The sequence below is a fragment of the Nelumbo nucifera genome, chromosome 1, assembly GCF_055504915.1.
Source record: "Nelumbo nucifera cultivar China Antique chromosome 1, China Antique-T2T, whole genome shotgun sequence".
NCBI lineage: Eukaryota > Viridiplantae > Streptophyta > Magnoliopsida > Proteales > Nelumbonaceae > Nelumbo > Nelumbo nucifera.
Genome location: NC_142649.1, coordinates 87,191,267 through 87,207,369, shown reverse-complemented (window position 1 = coordinate 87,207,369; position 16,103 = coordinate 87,191,267). Strand labels below are relative to the sequence as shown.

Genomic DNA, 16,103 nt, shown 5'->3' with positions numbered 1-16,103 from the left:
TCTGGTGGGCCCCTTGATAGCTATGGCTTTACTACCCAAGTAAACATTAAACAAATCAGAACATCCTTGAAGTTGCAATGCTGTCAAGCGTGAAGATGGACCGTTTTGTAGTCCGATTTATAATCTATTTTTCCACGTGGCAACTTAGACACATCTCATGTGTACTGGCCAAGTGGAAAGTTGGCAACTCCATCCATTTCACACTCTTGCCACGTTGCACCTAAAAGGACCTTCACGTAGCAGAGCATTTAAACAAATCCGAGTTCGTTTGTCGGTTCCCTAGGCGATGACTTACCCTGAAAGTAATCCCTACGATTACTCATTTTACGAGTCGATTTTTGAGATTAACGGTGTATGATCCAAAGGACTCTTTAATACGAAGTTTCGTGAGGTACCAACTCAGGGCTTTTCAATAAACAAATTATGAAATTAGACCAAGCGGTGGAAGACCGGTTTCTCTTTGGTTACCAACTTAAGAGGACCTCCGCAGCTTGCTTTCTTTTCTCCGCAACCACTCACTCGAGCTTTCTTCATCTTTTAATGCTCTTGAGATCTGAGTTTCTTCGTTTTCAAATTAAGAAATTCGAAATTTAACAGGTACTGTAATGTTTTGCTCTCTAGTTTTACTTTTTTCGTACATTGATTGGCAATTTGGTTTCGTTATTGTCTGTTTTCTTTTGTTTGTGATTCAATGGTGGTTTTGAAATTAAATGGAGTGTTTGTTTTGGTTTTTATGAGGAAAGGATTCGATGGATTTGGCAACGAGTCAAGCGGAATTCGACTATTTGTTCAAGTTGTTGTTGATTGGTGACTCAGGAGTTGGAAAGAGTACTCTCCTTTTGAGTTTCACCTCCAATACCTTCGAAGATCTCTCTCCCACGATAGGCGAGTTTCTCCGCCAGATCTTCCGTAATGGGTTCTGTTTGTTCTTTTTCCATTCTCTAATTTGTATTTGCTTTTTGATCTGTACTCTGTAGTCGTCTTATACCTGTTAACTTGATTTTGCCAATGTTATTGCTTTTTCTGAATGTGTACTGGTGGGGCTAGGGAAAATTTCATGAGTTCTCCTTTGGGGGAATTGTTAGATCTTCGGCATTGTAAATTAGTAAAAATTGAATTTCAGTGAGTTTGATTCAGGAAGTTAGTGAGTGGAGTGGGCTATTCTACGTACCCTTGCAACAAGCTTGTAATTTATTCCTGTTAAGAGGTAAAATCTAGTCTGAAGTGCTTCTTGACACCTTTGGATGTTTCGAAGAACTTCTCCACTAGGTAAGGGAAAAGAATGTTATTTTTTGTCATTGATGAAGATAAAGGGGCCATTACTTGGTAAACTTGTACGATATGGGCTGAAAGGTGTGAGAATGCGAGTTTGAGTCTAATTTGAGTCTAAGAATAGCCACTTTATGCAGAAAATGTCAAAAGTTAAATTTTTATCCAATTCACGCCTCGCAGTACCCCAGATGGCTGATGTAGTTCAACCTTCTAAATCATTAGAAGATGAAACGAATGAACTTATAGAGAGATTTGAACATTCAAAAATATATGAAAGAAGGAGGAATCAATGTCTACCCATATTTGGAAGCTTACAGTTAAATTTTTATTTTAACCAGCTCTTTTCTGGGCAGTTCCTAGTTTCTCTTTTTTATTAGGACTCTAATTCAGTAGGTAAGAAATCTATAAAATAGATGTAGTAGGTGCTTGGCATCGATGCCATTGCTTCAGAGATGTTTTCTGTATGCATGAGGTTCTGTTGCACCATTTTCTCAGAAAACGGTCCTATTTTTTGTTTGGCACTGATGCTGCCACATAGGCTGTTTTCTGGGAAAACAACACTGGTTTTGTTTGATGCCGGTGCTGTATAACCATTTTCAGCATTGGTCTACATTCGTCATTGCACTGCTAACAGCAATAGGCTGTTTTCTGAGAAAACATTGAATTTGACGTTTCTTCATACCATACTTTCCCAATTTCCAAAGGCGTGGTTTCCCAATTTCGAAGGCGTGGTCTGGAGCAACGTTTTTTTCTGGAAAAACGATGCCAAATAAGAGGCCGTTTGCTGAAGCACCACTTCTTCTGACGTGGTACTGATGTGGCACCGCATCAATGCCAAACACCACCTTAAAGACTGGACATGGGGTGTCAGATTTTGAGGAGAAATAAAGTATTCCCCTCTATAGTCTTGATTTTTAGGATGTAAATTACTAACTTACTATGGATCTTTCAATCTTCAACCTTGTTTCAGACAGGAGCTTGTTAGACCTTGAGTTTACCCACTAACCCAAGGCTGACACTGTTTGGAGACTATAAATGTTTATTTTAAATAAAGTCTGTCCTAATCTCCCTGGCATTAATAGCCAGGACCAACATTGGGTATGGATAAGTACAGAATAATGTAAGTCTCTGCAATGATCAATTGCAGTTTGGCATGAATTTTCATATGAGAAATCTGGACATTAATATTTTATGGTCTGGTTTCTTTTAGACATGCACAAGAACCCTCAGGACCATGTCTGACTTTATCTCACCTTTATGTCTTATTGAGAGAAAAGAGATCTTAATTTGAAAAGAGTCAGGATTCTAGTGTGTGGTCCTAGTACTGGAAAGTTTTTTGGCTTAATAACCAACTCTCACTCACATAATTTGGATTATTGGTCTGGGAGATCAATAAATTAGCACGCATGGTTTTGAAAACTGGACCAGATCGGATGGTTGGACTGGTTGACCCAGGAACAGATCATGGGTCCAGGTCTGGTTTTAGACCCCAAAACCATCCAACCCAGGTTTGGACTGGACGGTCAGACCATTTGACCTGGGAACCGGTGCTCAAAATGGCACCGTTTACGGCCGGGTTTCGAAAACCGTGTTAGCACATATTAATATGTGAGGGCGCATTGTGAATGTCCAGGGAGAAGAAAGTTACAATTGATGTTACTTGTATTCAGTATTTGCAGTTTGATACCTGTTTGGCTATGACTGGATGCCTACGTGTTAGTTTGATTTAGTGCATTTCCCCAAAGTAATGTCTAAACGAACTGTATATTTATCTATTCTATGTGCACCGGTCTCCATATTATTTGATTGGTTAAGCAACAGAATGAGCAATTTTAGTTGTCTCTTTCCATTTATATGGATCATTACTTTTTCTTGTTTCTGCCATACCCTAATTTGCATTTCTTTTTCTCTTCTGGTCTCTGTAGGTGTGGATTTCAAGGTGAAATTAGTCAACATCGGAGGAAAAAAGTTGAAGCTTGCAATATGGGACACAGGTAAATGATTTCCTCTCATGGTTTATTTCTGTCTGTTTCCTTACATTTTTTTATCATTTACAGAATTCTTTGTGATCATCCTTACCTTCTAGAGCATGTGGTTTGTTCGCCATCAAAAAAGAAAAGGTTTTCCAGGTTTATGTTTTGAAGCTTACAAACCTTGATACAAGAAAACACCATGTTGCATTCTACATGATGTAATCAGATGTAGGATGTAGTCTATCCAAAAAAAAAGAGGAAAAATGAAATGTAGGGTTGTACCTCCTCATACATCTTGTGAGTTGGAATAATAACTTGTTGTTAAGTGTATGGAAGAAAAAGGAGGAAGTAGGTGATTATTATGGGGCTGTTTGGCAAGTCTTTCTAGGTAGATCTTTCAACAGCCCAATAGACAACTGGGAAGGCTATTTTCAACACAGAAAGACCAAAAGCTACATTTGAACCTTCTCGATTTTTGGCTTTTGGTCTTTCTGTGCGCTTGTCTTCGAGTCTTTCAGTCTACATGATACCAAATGGAAAATACCACTTTTTAGTCTTTTGAGCTTTCAGCAGACTGAAGGACGTGTTGAAAAGATGCACCAAACACCACCTATATTATTGCCTTTCTCTTTCTGTAGTCTTTGAGTAAGTTTCTAAAATAACATTCTTTAGAGTACAGCAAAGATAAAGTATATAGTAACAACTAAAATGACTTTGCCAGCCCCATGAGAACTACAGTTGAGAATTCAACTAGGATCCACCTCAAATTGGCTTAATAGATGGCAAGATCCAATTGTTGGTTATGAATAAAATTTGTTGTTCGTGTTTCTTTTCAAGTTGCTAAATGAATAAAATAACATTTTTTTTGATAATTAATGAATAAAATAGCATTCTTGTTTGCTAAATGAATAAAATTTCTTGATCAAACATAAGAGTCTGAACTGTTTGTTAGATGATGTTGCTTTCTTGTTTGTGTTTCTTTTCAAGTGACCAAAGTGAGAAACATGCATATTTGTCATTTTCGCTTAGCCTTCCTCTGGAGGTAGAAAAAACTATTTGTCACTATTACTAAGTTTATCTTCTATTTCTTAATGCAGCTGGTCAAGAGAGATTCAGAACGTTAACAAGTTCATACTATAGAGGAGCACAAGGGATCATAATGGGTATCGTATTTCCCTTTCCTGCATCGCTTTTTCTATCTATCAGACGTGCAATTTGTTTTTTAATTATTATTTTTTGTTTTCTTTGCCTTGCTTTTCTGTTTATTGTTTTATACTTTTATATCATACTCCATTTTGTGGTCATTTTGGTTCCTTTTGTTTTAAGGGTATACACAAATGCTATCTATTGACAGAACATGTGAAATAATAATGGTTATCTCTAGTATTCTTTCTTTGTCACATTATGATCTTGCATGCATTGTAATTAGAGTCTAGTTCTCTACCACTCAACCCTTTCAAAGTTGGGTACATAGTATTGCATCATATCATGTATCTAGTGAATCTAGGATAGATCAAAGTACCGATGCATCTATTTGGATGTAGAGCCCGTAACATAGGCTGTTGTGCTGGTGCTGGTCCTCATTCTTGGGCCACCTGCACTGTATCAGGCCGGCCCAGGCCTATAGCAGGCTGTGCCTGCCTGGCATGAATGAGCAAAGAGGGGAGCCCGGCACAAAGCCAGCCCTGCTGGTTTTCTGTTTGTTTTTTTGCCAAGTAAAAATGAATGAAAAATTGAAAAAAATAATGGAAAACTAACAAAATAAACTGAGGTAGACAACAAATTGAAAAAAAAAAAATCTGAAGTTGTTATATAGTTGTTAGGGTGCATTTAAATCATTTTATGCCCCTTAAGGAAAAATACACAAATGCCCCCCAAACTAGTTGTTTATAGCTGTTGGGGGGGCATTTCAGTCAATTTGGGCCCCCTAAAGCTGTTATAGTCATTGGAAATGGGCCCTCAATGGCTATATTCTCGTGGACTGCGCATGCCAGATCTGCGTCGGGCTGTGCCGTGGACCGTGCTGGTGTGGGCCCTTTTTTGGGTTGTGCCAGCCCGGGGCAGCCCAGCCCACATTATAGCTCTATTTTTTTATTAATTATAGCAGTTTCATTAAGAATTAGAACAGAATACAATGAGTGCAAATAAAGAGGTATGCTCTCTTAACTCTCCTAAAAAAAAATCTTTAAAAAAAATTATTACAATTAAGCCCAAAAAAAGTTGGTTTCTTCCTACCCCTTGTTTTGCTGGAAAATCATCATAGGCATTAGTAGTTCTTTTAACCCACATAAGTCTCACATCCATTATCTTGTGTCAGCTATTTAAATTTCTTTCTTTCTCTGTTTTAGTTCTGAAGTCCATCTTCTTTTTGCAGCCATCGCACCACCAGCTTTGAATCACCTTCAATAATCAGCTTACTAATGTTTATATGTTTTGCCTTTTGCACTCCCTCCACTAGAGCCATAATCTCAGCCCTTAAGGAATTCCTACACCAATTGGGCCTGAGAATAAACTAATAATTCTGCCTTCCTCATCTCTAAAATTGCCTCCAATGCTGGAAGGACACATCACAGCTATATTTGAATGTTCATTTGACCAACTATATGAATGAAATGTTAAAACATCAGTTCTGGTGACTTTGATGTGTTGACTTGCATTAGTATATCAACTTCTGATTAAATAATGAACTTTCTATTATTTGAATTTTACCATTAAGAAAACTGATAAATTAGTATTAAAATGGCATCATGTCTTATATCACAATCAATAGCCACTAGGGCTGTCAATGGACTCCTAATGTCTGAAACCTGATCCAACAGGTGATCCCAATCCAATCCAAGATCATTTTATCTGATTGGGATTTCTGATAGGATTTGGATTTCAGTTTTCACCAATCAGATTGGATTCAGATGATCTGATTATATCCCTACTAGCCAATTGGGTCTGGCAGAAAGTTTGTATAAAACAGTGAAATTGAATCTTGTCTGTTGTTTCTCCCCATGCCCTTTAACCTTTATAATAACCCTCTTTAAGTGGAACAATTTTGGCTTATGCTAAAAAAAGAAAAGGCTTCATTCCAATCTAACCAAATCACTAAAAATGATGTTGAGACTTCACAAAAAGTTGATCTGATGATTGTATCAATGGCATAAGATGAAAACAAAGTTATACTGAACTTGATGAATATAGCATCCAAGACTACATGGTCCTTCAGGTCTATGTGGATGAAATAATTTTTATTCAAACTTATGGAGACTCCCTTTTACATGTTTTTTAGGCATCTAAGTATCTAACAATTGTTTTTTGATAATTTATGCATCTAACAATTATAGCATGTCCTTTTAGTGTAAGCCAATTGCAACTAGGAAATCGTTATGTAAAACCTGTAACTGTATTTCTTCTTTTGGCTGCTACAGTTTATGATGTGACACGGCGTGAAACATTTACAAACCTTTCTGATGTATGGGCAAAGGAAATCGATCTCTATTCAACAAATCAAGATTGCATTAAAATGCTGGTTGGAAACAAAGTAGATAAGGTACTTTATACTTATTGGTTGAAAATTATCCTTTTCCTGAGACTTCTAGTGTCAGGTTGATGATAAGAATCTTTGGATAAAGCATTAACAAAGTAATTTATGAGAGATAATACGAATTGAATTTTATGTTGTTTTTCTTTTCCTGTTTTGCCAGGAAAGTGAAAGGGTTGTCACAAAGAAAGAGGGACTTGAATTTGCAAGGGAATATGGATGCCTTTTTATTGAATGTAGTGCTAAAACAAGAGTTAATGTGGAGCAATGCTTTGAGGAGCTTGTCTTGAAGGTATTCATGATTTAAACCTCTTTTGTTTCTTTTCCATGTAAATATGGAATCTTTAAAATATGTTTTAGGACTTGAATAAAGAATATGTAGATTCTAGAATGATCATGGGACCTTCTCTGGTAATGTACTAAATGGTTTCACTAGGTGGTCCATACAGCTGTGATTGCCTTGGCAAGTCCATCTGTGGTTGAGTTGGCAGATGCCGCAGATCTTGGAGTCCAGCTCAATGAATAAGGATGTTGGCATGTTGCCTCTATAATGATGTAACTCGAACTCCATGATACAAACTTCTTTGAATATATCCATATGTTGCCAGTCTAGGTAATCCCTACCAATGCAGCGGGTATTCAGGTAAGACTGGCGACGGCATCCCTACGGAAGACAAAATTAGGGTACGTTGTGTAGGGAAGCTCCCTGTCGACCTAATTAGGGTAACTTTTCCTATTGTTGTGAAATTCATCCTTAAGAGCACTCTGCAGAGCTGAAGTCAGCTTTGCAAAAGAATTATTTTCAGCTCAAAGATTGTTCCCCAACCCTTCTGCCTACAGGTTTGAGAACTAAGGAATATTTGTCTTTTTGCTTAGTTCTTTTTGTTAAGAAGTGAATAGGAGGCGCCATGAATTATTTTTGTTCGTTTTGGGAATGTGATGGGATGTATCATGTTTGATGATAACAAATTTGATGACGGTCATGCATGGTAATATGCACAGATCTTGGATACGCCTAGTCTCTTGGCTGAGGGTTCAACTGGAGTGAAAAGGAACATTTTTAAACAGAAGCCTCCACCAACTGATGCATCGACCAGCACTTGTTGCTAATATTGATCACCGGCCAAGATTTCTCATTTATCCAACTGCAGCGGTTTCAGTGATTGTGGTGGTGGTTTCTTTCCAGGTCACTTGTGTAATCCATGTTTGATGGGGAATTGTAAAGTTTGTTGTGATTGCGCATTCTTCTCATAAGTTATTTGTGAATACTGCAACTATTAAGTTTGATGTAGCGCATGCTTCTCAGTTAATTCCAGAAATTCACGAGTTTCTGTTTAATCTTTTCCTTGTTTCTTGGCCACTGCTCCAAGTTATAAACTTATGAGGAAGTAATCAATTAAATCTTAGAAACGGGCATTCTGTATTCATCTATTATTTTAATGAAAGGTTAATCCCTCCCGCCTGGCTAAAGAGACAGCTTAGCAAATCTTAATGATGTAAATTGTTTGCTGTTTAACTAAATCGCTTTATTCAATGTACATTTGTACTGAATATACTGGAAGATGGTCTCAATTCAGATGAAAGCATGTATCACTTTGGCTCAAGTAGTCACGTAGGATGAATTTAGGGTTGATGGGTTGTCCTTTGATCATCGGGAACACCACTTGCAGCAAACTTCGAGAGAAGTAGAAGAGATCGTGCAATGCAAATCGGGCCGGGTTAGATTGGGTTCAGGGCAATCCTAATCCAACGTAAGCTGTTGAACCCTTAACCCTAACTAATTAATCTTTTAAGTTTTGGGTTGGGTTCGGGTTACCCTACTTCTCTACTTTTTGCATAATGTTCTTATTTTCTGGACTAAGAGCCAAGGTCATTTCAGTTTTGGCGTATGAGGTTGGGTTTGAGTTGGCCAAATTCCTGACATAATGTAGTTTAAATTGGGTTTATTCTTGTGGTTTAGCTAATTGACTAATGCTATTTTATTCTCTCTGACAATTGATTAATACTTCCTTTATCGTTAGTGTCCTTTAATCTTTATTCTTTTTAAAATTTTAAAATAAAATAAGGAAAAGGGGAAAGAGAGAGAATACATGTCCAGTCTACTTCTCTATGGTTTTTACGGTATTGAAATCATGCTCTGGTTCCACCGCTGCTTTCTTCTTCCCAATTGCAACTGCCGGAGACCGACCAAGAGAAAAATTGAAAGAGAAATTAGAGGGGTTTTCCCAGCTGCCGAAAGAAAGGGTTTAGACGGAGAAAGTTTGAAAGAGAAATTAGGGGGTTTGGATGGCCGGTTTTTTCTTCAGTGAAAGTGAGCATCATGGACACGCGTCCCGCTGAAATCCAAAACAGTTTCTCTTTTGGTGAAAGGACGGTGAGTTGAAGTTTCTTGCTTCCCAATTTTTCTCGTATGCCTCCTCTTCATTTACTGCTTCAAGAGAGAGAGGAGAGAAAGGAGGAGGGAGGGAGCAGAGTAGGTAGAGCAAAGGGCGATCCTGAGACCATGGAAGGAGTCGGGGATGGCGCCATCTCGCTATCACCCTGGAAGGACACAGTAGCGGCTGCTGTTGAGACTGTTGAAGCCATCGAGGAGACCATCGCGGCTGCCGCTGAGACTTATTCTTTTATCATTTTGGCCTCTCCCAACCATTCACTAAACTCCCTACCCTCTGTTACTGTATCAGTTGATCGGAATCAGCAAGAGCATCCACCTTATGAGATCGGGTTCCTCTTGGATTTCGAACAACGAATGTTGCTCTCCTCACCAGCCTATTAGTAGCTCGCGCCCAGACGAGCGTGTTTTCCTCCCCAAACTCCCTATTGTAATTCGTTGGTCGTCCTTGTTGTTAGGAGGTTAGGAGCTGCACACTCCCGGTTCCCTGGTTCAGTCGATTGAACATTCAAATCTTCTTCAGTAGTGGGTTGACCTCCTTGGTTCAGTCAATTCCCAGTTCCTGAACATAAACGGACGGTATGGTGCTATGGGTACAGCTTATAATCCTCCTCCATAGCAGCTGCCGCTGAGAGTATCGCCACCATGAAGACGAGCACGGTTGCCTTGGAGAGGTTCACTTGCACCATCGTCGAAGGGAGTATTGAATCGTGTGATAATAGTACTAATATAGAGGAGAAGAATCTCTGTTCTCTGTAGAAGTGCATAGGTTTATGTGATTATTTATAGCAGTGGCGGTGAAGAGAGGCGTCAGACGTGGACTGTGTACAGAGCAATATTCGGTCTCCTTCCCTGTGACTTACTTGGTGAGCTTATAAGAAATCGTTCCTATTCTCTCCCTCTCCGATCTACAAATTCAGATGATCGTCTAAGCCGTCTTCTGATGCAACTACCGTCATTGATGCCAATTATGAGTGTCAACTAAAAATGGCATTAATAGCCTATATGGTTGTTGCAGTTTCGGAGCCGGTGCCAGTGCATTGATGGAGATGCTGGTGCTGGACCTTATTTATAATAAGGGTAAGTTGGGTATTTTGGAAAGCTATAACAGTTACGCGACACGCATTTGAATGATTTATGACCGAAATGTTAAGGGTAAAAGAAGTATAAGTTAATTGTCAGATATAGTAAGGGTAGCATTAGTCAAATTTTAAACAGTAAGGAAACATTTAGTCAATTAGCTAACCAATAGTTTAAGAAATTTATCTTTCTATTTAACCCTAACCTGAATTCCAATCTCACTCAACCTACAACTACCTTAATGATAAGCGAACCTTTTTTGGAATCATTGACTCATTGTATCTTATTCAAGGTTCAAAAAATCAACATGTATCAGCCCGTGTTGTTTGATACGCCCTCTATTTAGGATGTATTGGTAGTTTTTTTTTTTTTTCAAATCTAGTTTGGGATAGCTTGTACCAATCTTGTACTAATAATAAATAAACTTTTACTTATTCATTCTATTAAATAAAATTAATTATTTATTTATTTATCAGCCACACTCTCTCTCTCCTTGGAGCCCAAGATTTAGAAGGGTCTGATTTGGATTGAGATAGCCTATATCAGTCTCGTCCTAACAAAGTTTTTATTTATTTTATTAAATTAAGTGAATTGTTATCTATAAACTCTTATTTATTTTATTTACTCAGTTATTTGTTTATTTAAAAATAATTTACTAACAAAAATTGGACCCATAATTGTCCTGATTAATACTCTCTTTCAATACCTTCTCTCCAAAGTTCAAAGTATCGGAAACGCAAGGTGTATCAGAAAGGTAACTTTAAGAGACATATCGAGATACGCTTTGGAAATGTATAGATATGGACGAAAAATCAAGATATTCCTGCATACACTAAAAAATCCAAAAGAATCCTTAAAAATATGAACAATAATAAAAATGAGTTTTATGTGAGTATAACTAATGTATTTAAACACAAAAACCATTCTTTAATGATTTATATAAAGTATCAGGATATAATTAATAACCATTGAAAAATAATAGAATAACTAAAATGTGTGTATGTATATACTAATATTTATTAGTTAATATTTTTTTGAAATCATTTATTAGTTAATATTTATTATATATAGATTTAGATAATATTTATTATATATAGATTTAGATAATATTTATTATGTATACAAGTTAATATATACCTTAATTTTTAATAAATAAATATAACTTGTATTCATCTTATTATAATATAAATATTAATAATCAAATTTATAGTATTTGTTGGGAAACATCCACCAAAGCAAGAAATGTTACTTTAAGTATAAAAAAAAAACATATCATTTAATAAGTAATTAAAGTTGGTATAACAGTTAATTAATTATTATTATAAGCAAATGACTTGGGTTCAAAACTTGTTACCTTTGGTTTGTGATTTTTAACAAGTTATTTCACTTAAATAACATTTAATGACATATTAAATGTTGTAATCAAAGGTAACTTAAATGAGCATTTAATTAAATTATATTAGCATTTAGTGACATCTCAAACTTTAAGACTTAAATAAAATTAATATTAATGAGAGAGAGAAGAGATAATTTAAATTTAAATTTAAAAAGAAGAGGGAAATTAGATTCGACTGGTACATAATGCGTATCGGCGCATTTCGGGTTGTATCCACCGATACATACCCGAAACAATCCTATGCAAAGCTGATATAGACCCGTATCGGTCTGATACAGATGAAAAAAATACAAAACCACGTAATTATACATGTCCATATATAAGAACTCTTTCGAAATGATACGTATATACGTTGCGAAATTTAAAACCTTGCTTATCTCTCCTCGAGCCCAACATTTAGTGCTATCAACGAATTAACAAATTATTATTTTGTTAATACCCTTTGTGTCGATGCCATTTATTGATTATTTTCTGATTTCCTCAGAACTTTTATTATTGTTATTGATTTTTTATTTTTATATAATAAGAATGAAATCAAGGAAACATTGTTCCATAATTTATATGTGGTAAGCATTGCTAATTTCCCAAAGAAATAGGGTGATGGTGGATGATTTTTAGAATGCTAATGGGGTGGGGAAAGGACAAGGAGACACTCCCTATCCATGTTCCTGCAAAAATTCCGATCCTCATACCTGTTGGTGGGGACAAGGTTATCCCCATCTTTGCCCCCATAGGAATTCCCACTCCCCGTTCTTTTTCTATGATGTTAACTATTGTGTTTTTGATTTTTCATTTCATTTAAAAAATTAAAATAAAATAGTTAAAATTTATAAAATAAAAAATTATTTAAAATTTACAATCTCCTATTAAAAAAGATCCAAATATATTCAAACACATTCAACTATATTTTTAAAATATTAATATATATACATACATAGATACATGCATACATATATACATATATAAGTAGGGATCCCCAAGGGGCAAGGCTTACGGGCCCAAGGAAAATTGCCATCCTAATAATCATTGCTATATTGCTAATTTCCTAGAGAATCAATGTTTTTATTTTCTCACTGTATATATTGATAATTATTGATTAGAATAATTATCACATAATCAATTATTCTTCAGGGTTGTAATAATCTTTGTGCATTACGGTTATGAAAAAGTCTATTTTTTCATAATGTTATTTTTTTCTAGATTTTATTTAAAATTTTATTTTTCATATTAAATAGTTTTTACTATTATATATATATTTACATTAGATACACGTGCATAACACATGCCCTTCTGCCAGTAGTGTTAAGAGTATTAGATAGATTTAATTAAGAGAGTTTATATAAGGAAGAAACACCTTAAATATATATGATATAATGAGAGAAAATAAGAATTAATATCTTAAATTTAAGACTTAATGAGAGGGAATTAAATGAGGTGACATGTAGTAGTTCAAATTGCATTTCTTGCCATCACAATTAGAGTAAAGGCACTAAATTCAGAAAAGGGATATCTTAGTTAAAAAAAAAAGTTACACAAGGTGGTTCATACCCTTTTTAGTAAAAGAGTGGTATTCTACATTTTTTTAAATTTTTTATTTTTTAAAACTTATTATCTAATTATGACATCATGGGTTAATCCACTTAATTCTGATGGTTGAATTGCTTACCCATTATCTAGATGAAAGAAAGGTTTAATTTTTGAGTTGTCTTAAAAAAATGGGTTTTAAAAGATTAAAAGTATTGAATATAGATTTAAGTAATTGAATTTATTAATAAAAAATATATTAAATATAAGATTTAATGAGATTTACAATGTAAGGCTTAAAGACTTGGACATTGAGTAATGATGAAATGGCTGGAACCTTTTGTACCTCCCATTCCGTGATAATATATATATATATATATATATATATTTTAGCTATCAAGAAAGAAAGACAAATATCAAATTCACTGCAGATTTCCTGCAAGCAAAAAAATCTATCATATATAGGAAACATCTCTCATAGGGCCAGGGCCTGTTTGGTTCAGTTCGGTATAAAAAAGAAAAGTCCATGTCATTTATTAATCTTAGACTATGTTTGGTTTGGAGGGAAAGGTAGGGAAAGGAAAGAAAAGGTAGGTTTACAAATCTTGTATAGGTTTTCTGTCTTTCTTTTCTTTTTCTTACCTTTTCCTTCAAACCAAACATAGCCTTAATGTCCTCGTAAAATAGGAAAAATCACATAATGGTAAAAGTGCAACTCTGGCAGATTGGGTAGGGTTCAAGGTCAACAACCCAGGCCCAACCCTGAAGGTCTAAACCTCAGGTTCGGGCCTGACCCAACCTGAGGTTCAGCCTATGTTTATTAACCCGCCAATTAGAGGTTAATCCAAAACAACTCAGGTTGTATTTGGGCTTTGGTTGAGTTAGGTTGAGTTTGGTCAAATTTAAAATAATTTGTGAATACATTTTTATATGTTCATTTTTCATTGGGCTTTATAATCTAATTTACAAATACCACTAGTTAAAATTATATATAAATTTCATTTACAAATACACATATACATGTATTTGGACATATATAAATGTATATATAATAATAAAAAAAGATGTATTTATCTGAGCAGGCTCAGGTTGGACTGGATTGAGGTAAGAACCCAAATTTAGGCCAGTCCCACCCTACAGCCCAAAAATGCAGGCATGGGTTGAGATAAAATAAATAATACGATAATTCCGTTCAAGATGAGACTCGAACCCACAATCTCCCGCTCCGGAGGCGAGCGCCTTATCCATTAGACCACGCGAACCTTCGATGTTGAGATCTTTGCAAGAGTTTGAATACGTATCAGGTTATACATTTTATTATAGGCTTGGAAAAACTTTTTAAAAAAAATTTATGATATTAATTTTTGCAATGCATATCAACATATCCAACATTTTCACTATTTTCCTATTTTTCTTACATGTTTAAACCCTATTTATTGTCATTTGAGTCTTAAAGTAAAATTATTTGTTGCAGCCAAAGATGGGGCCGAGGGTAATAAGGTAACTTCGTTGATATTCGAGGCCGATGGGTCCAACCTATGAGCAGGAGAAGAGTACATGTTAGAGGTCCCGGGTGTTATCCCAGGAGTAGAGACTTCGACAGTCATGTTAGTCAGGCGCTTTAAGAGGGGTCGACTAGGTTTAAGATGAGGTCTCAAAGCTTAGTCCTTAAGATCTTAGACGAGGTCTCTCGAGAGTAGGAATACAAGAGAGCAAGAGCGATCAAGATGGATTTACCTTGAGCTGGGCACCCCCTTTTTATAGATAACCTTGCCATGGTGTGGTTGGAGGCAGTTAGAGATGGACAACTAGGATCCCATCCGACCGATGCCACGTGGTGCAATCTGATGCTTGCCACATGTTCCTACATCACTTGCGTCCCACTCTCAGGGCTGTAGTGACCAAGGTCAAGTGGCGTACTAAGCGGAGACCTAGGCTTCGGCCGAAGAGAGTATTGCATTGCTCCGTGGAAGAGTTGGATGGCGTGGTGGGCAGAGGCCTCAACTTTGGTCGAAGAAAGTGTCATGCAGTGGTGCGGAAGCATCAGCTTAGGCTGCTGAGAGTTCTTCTTGGTGATTGTGTGGTGACTGCTTCTTTGTTTACTCCATTCCCCTTTGGAGGATCTTGGTGGGCCGAGAGCACGGGACCGTGTCCAGCACGGGTGTGAGGTGTCCGCATTCGTTGGTCGTGCTTCGTATTGGTGTCGTCGTGAATCTGTGTGCAGTACGGGCATCGATATTGACCGGTTGTGTCTGTGCTCGAGACAACACTACAAGTAACTTGATTTTGGTCGCTCTTGACCTGGAGTACACAGGCAGACCAACTTATTTGCTCGGTGTCATTTCATCTTTCCAAGGTCGATGCCACGTGTAATGCATCGGTTTGGGCTATCAAGTCGACAACTCTACGGCCATTGGATCGAAGCGACTTGAGCCATACATTTTCCTTTAAAAGGGTCGATGGTTGAGGTACCTCCCACCATTTGCTCGCTTCTGCTTGTGATTCCAAAGACCCGGCCACCAATCTAGCCAATCCCTTAATCTTCTTCTTCACACTCAAACACTAGGTAAAGGACTTTTCCTCGAACCATGTTGTATTCAGACTCCAAGCCTGAGTGTTACGATCTTCCTAACTTGAGTGACACCAGTAGTCCTTCTTCCACCTCACCCAGTAGTGGAAATACCGATAATAGAGCTCCCCTCGGGAGCCTGGTGTTCAGGTACTAAGGGAGAGGACTGCTCCTAGAGGCATTGAGTGCGACTAGTGAGATAGGGAATCTCCCAATGAAAGTACTGGCTCCACGAGGCCGAGGGTGACACCGTGGGGAATGCCTTAGCACATCCCAAAGTGGTGGATTTGAAGGAAGCTAGAGATCCTACTCCCGAGGAGCTTGCCGAGGACGAAGGTTGAGGTGTGATGCTGATGTGTTTCTTGCAC

The 16,103-nt window shown here is 36.9% G+C and overlaps 1 protein-coding gene across 3 annotated transcripts; it reads left to right on the top strand.

Moving 5' to 3' along the window:
• The first annotated feature begins 400 nt into the window (after window positions 1–400).
• On the top strand, window positions 401–8,112 carry LOC104599566 (ras-related protein RABC1). 3 transcript variants are annotated; one of them, XM_010262166.3, is made up of 7 exons: window positions 401–597; window positions 744–885; window positions 3,198–3,266; window positions 4,343–4,408; window positions 6,662–6,783; window positions 6,938–7,066; window positions 7,777–8,112. In XM_010262166.3, exons 2-7 carry the CDS (start codon window positions 750–752, stop codon window positions 7,882–7,884), a joined length of 630 nt encoding a protein of 209 aa, XP_010260468.1. In that variant the 5' UTR covers window positions 401–597; window positions 744–749; the 3' UTR covers window positions 7,885–8,112. The 3 variants fall into 3 exon arrangements, with proteins under 3 accessions (XP_010260468.1, XP_088743776.1, XP_088743781.1); XM_088887650.1 differs by having other exon boundaries at window positions 441–597; window positions 744–909; XM_088887655.1 differs by lacking the exon at window positions 7,777–8,112 and adding an exon at window positions 7,211–7,433 and having other exon boundaries at window positions 441–597; window positions 744–909.
• The last annotated feature ends 7,991 nt before the right edge of the window (window positions 8,113–16,103 follow it).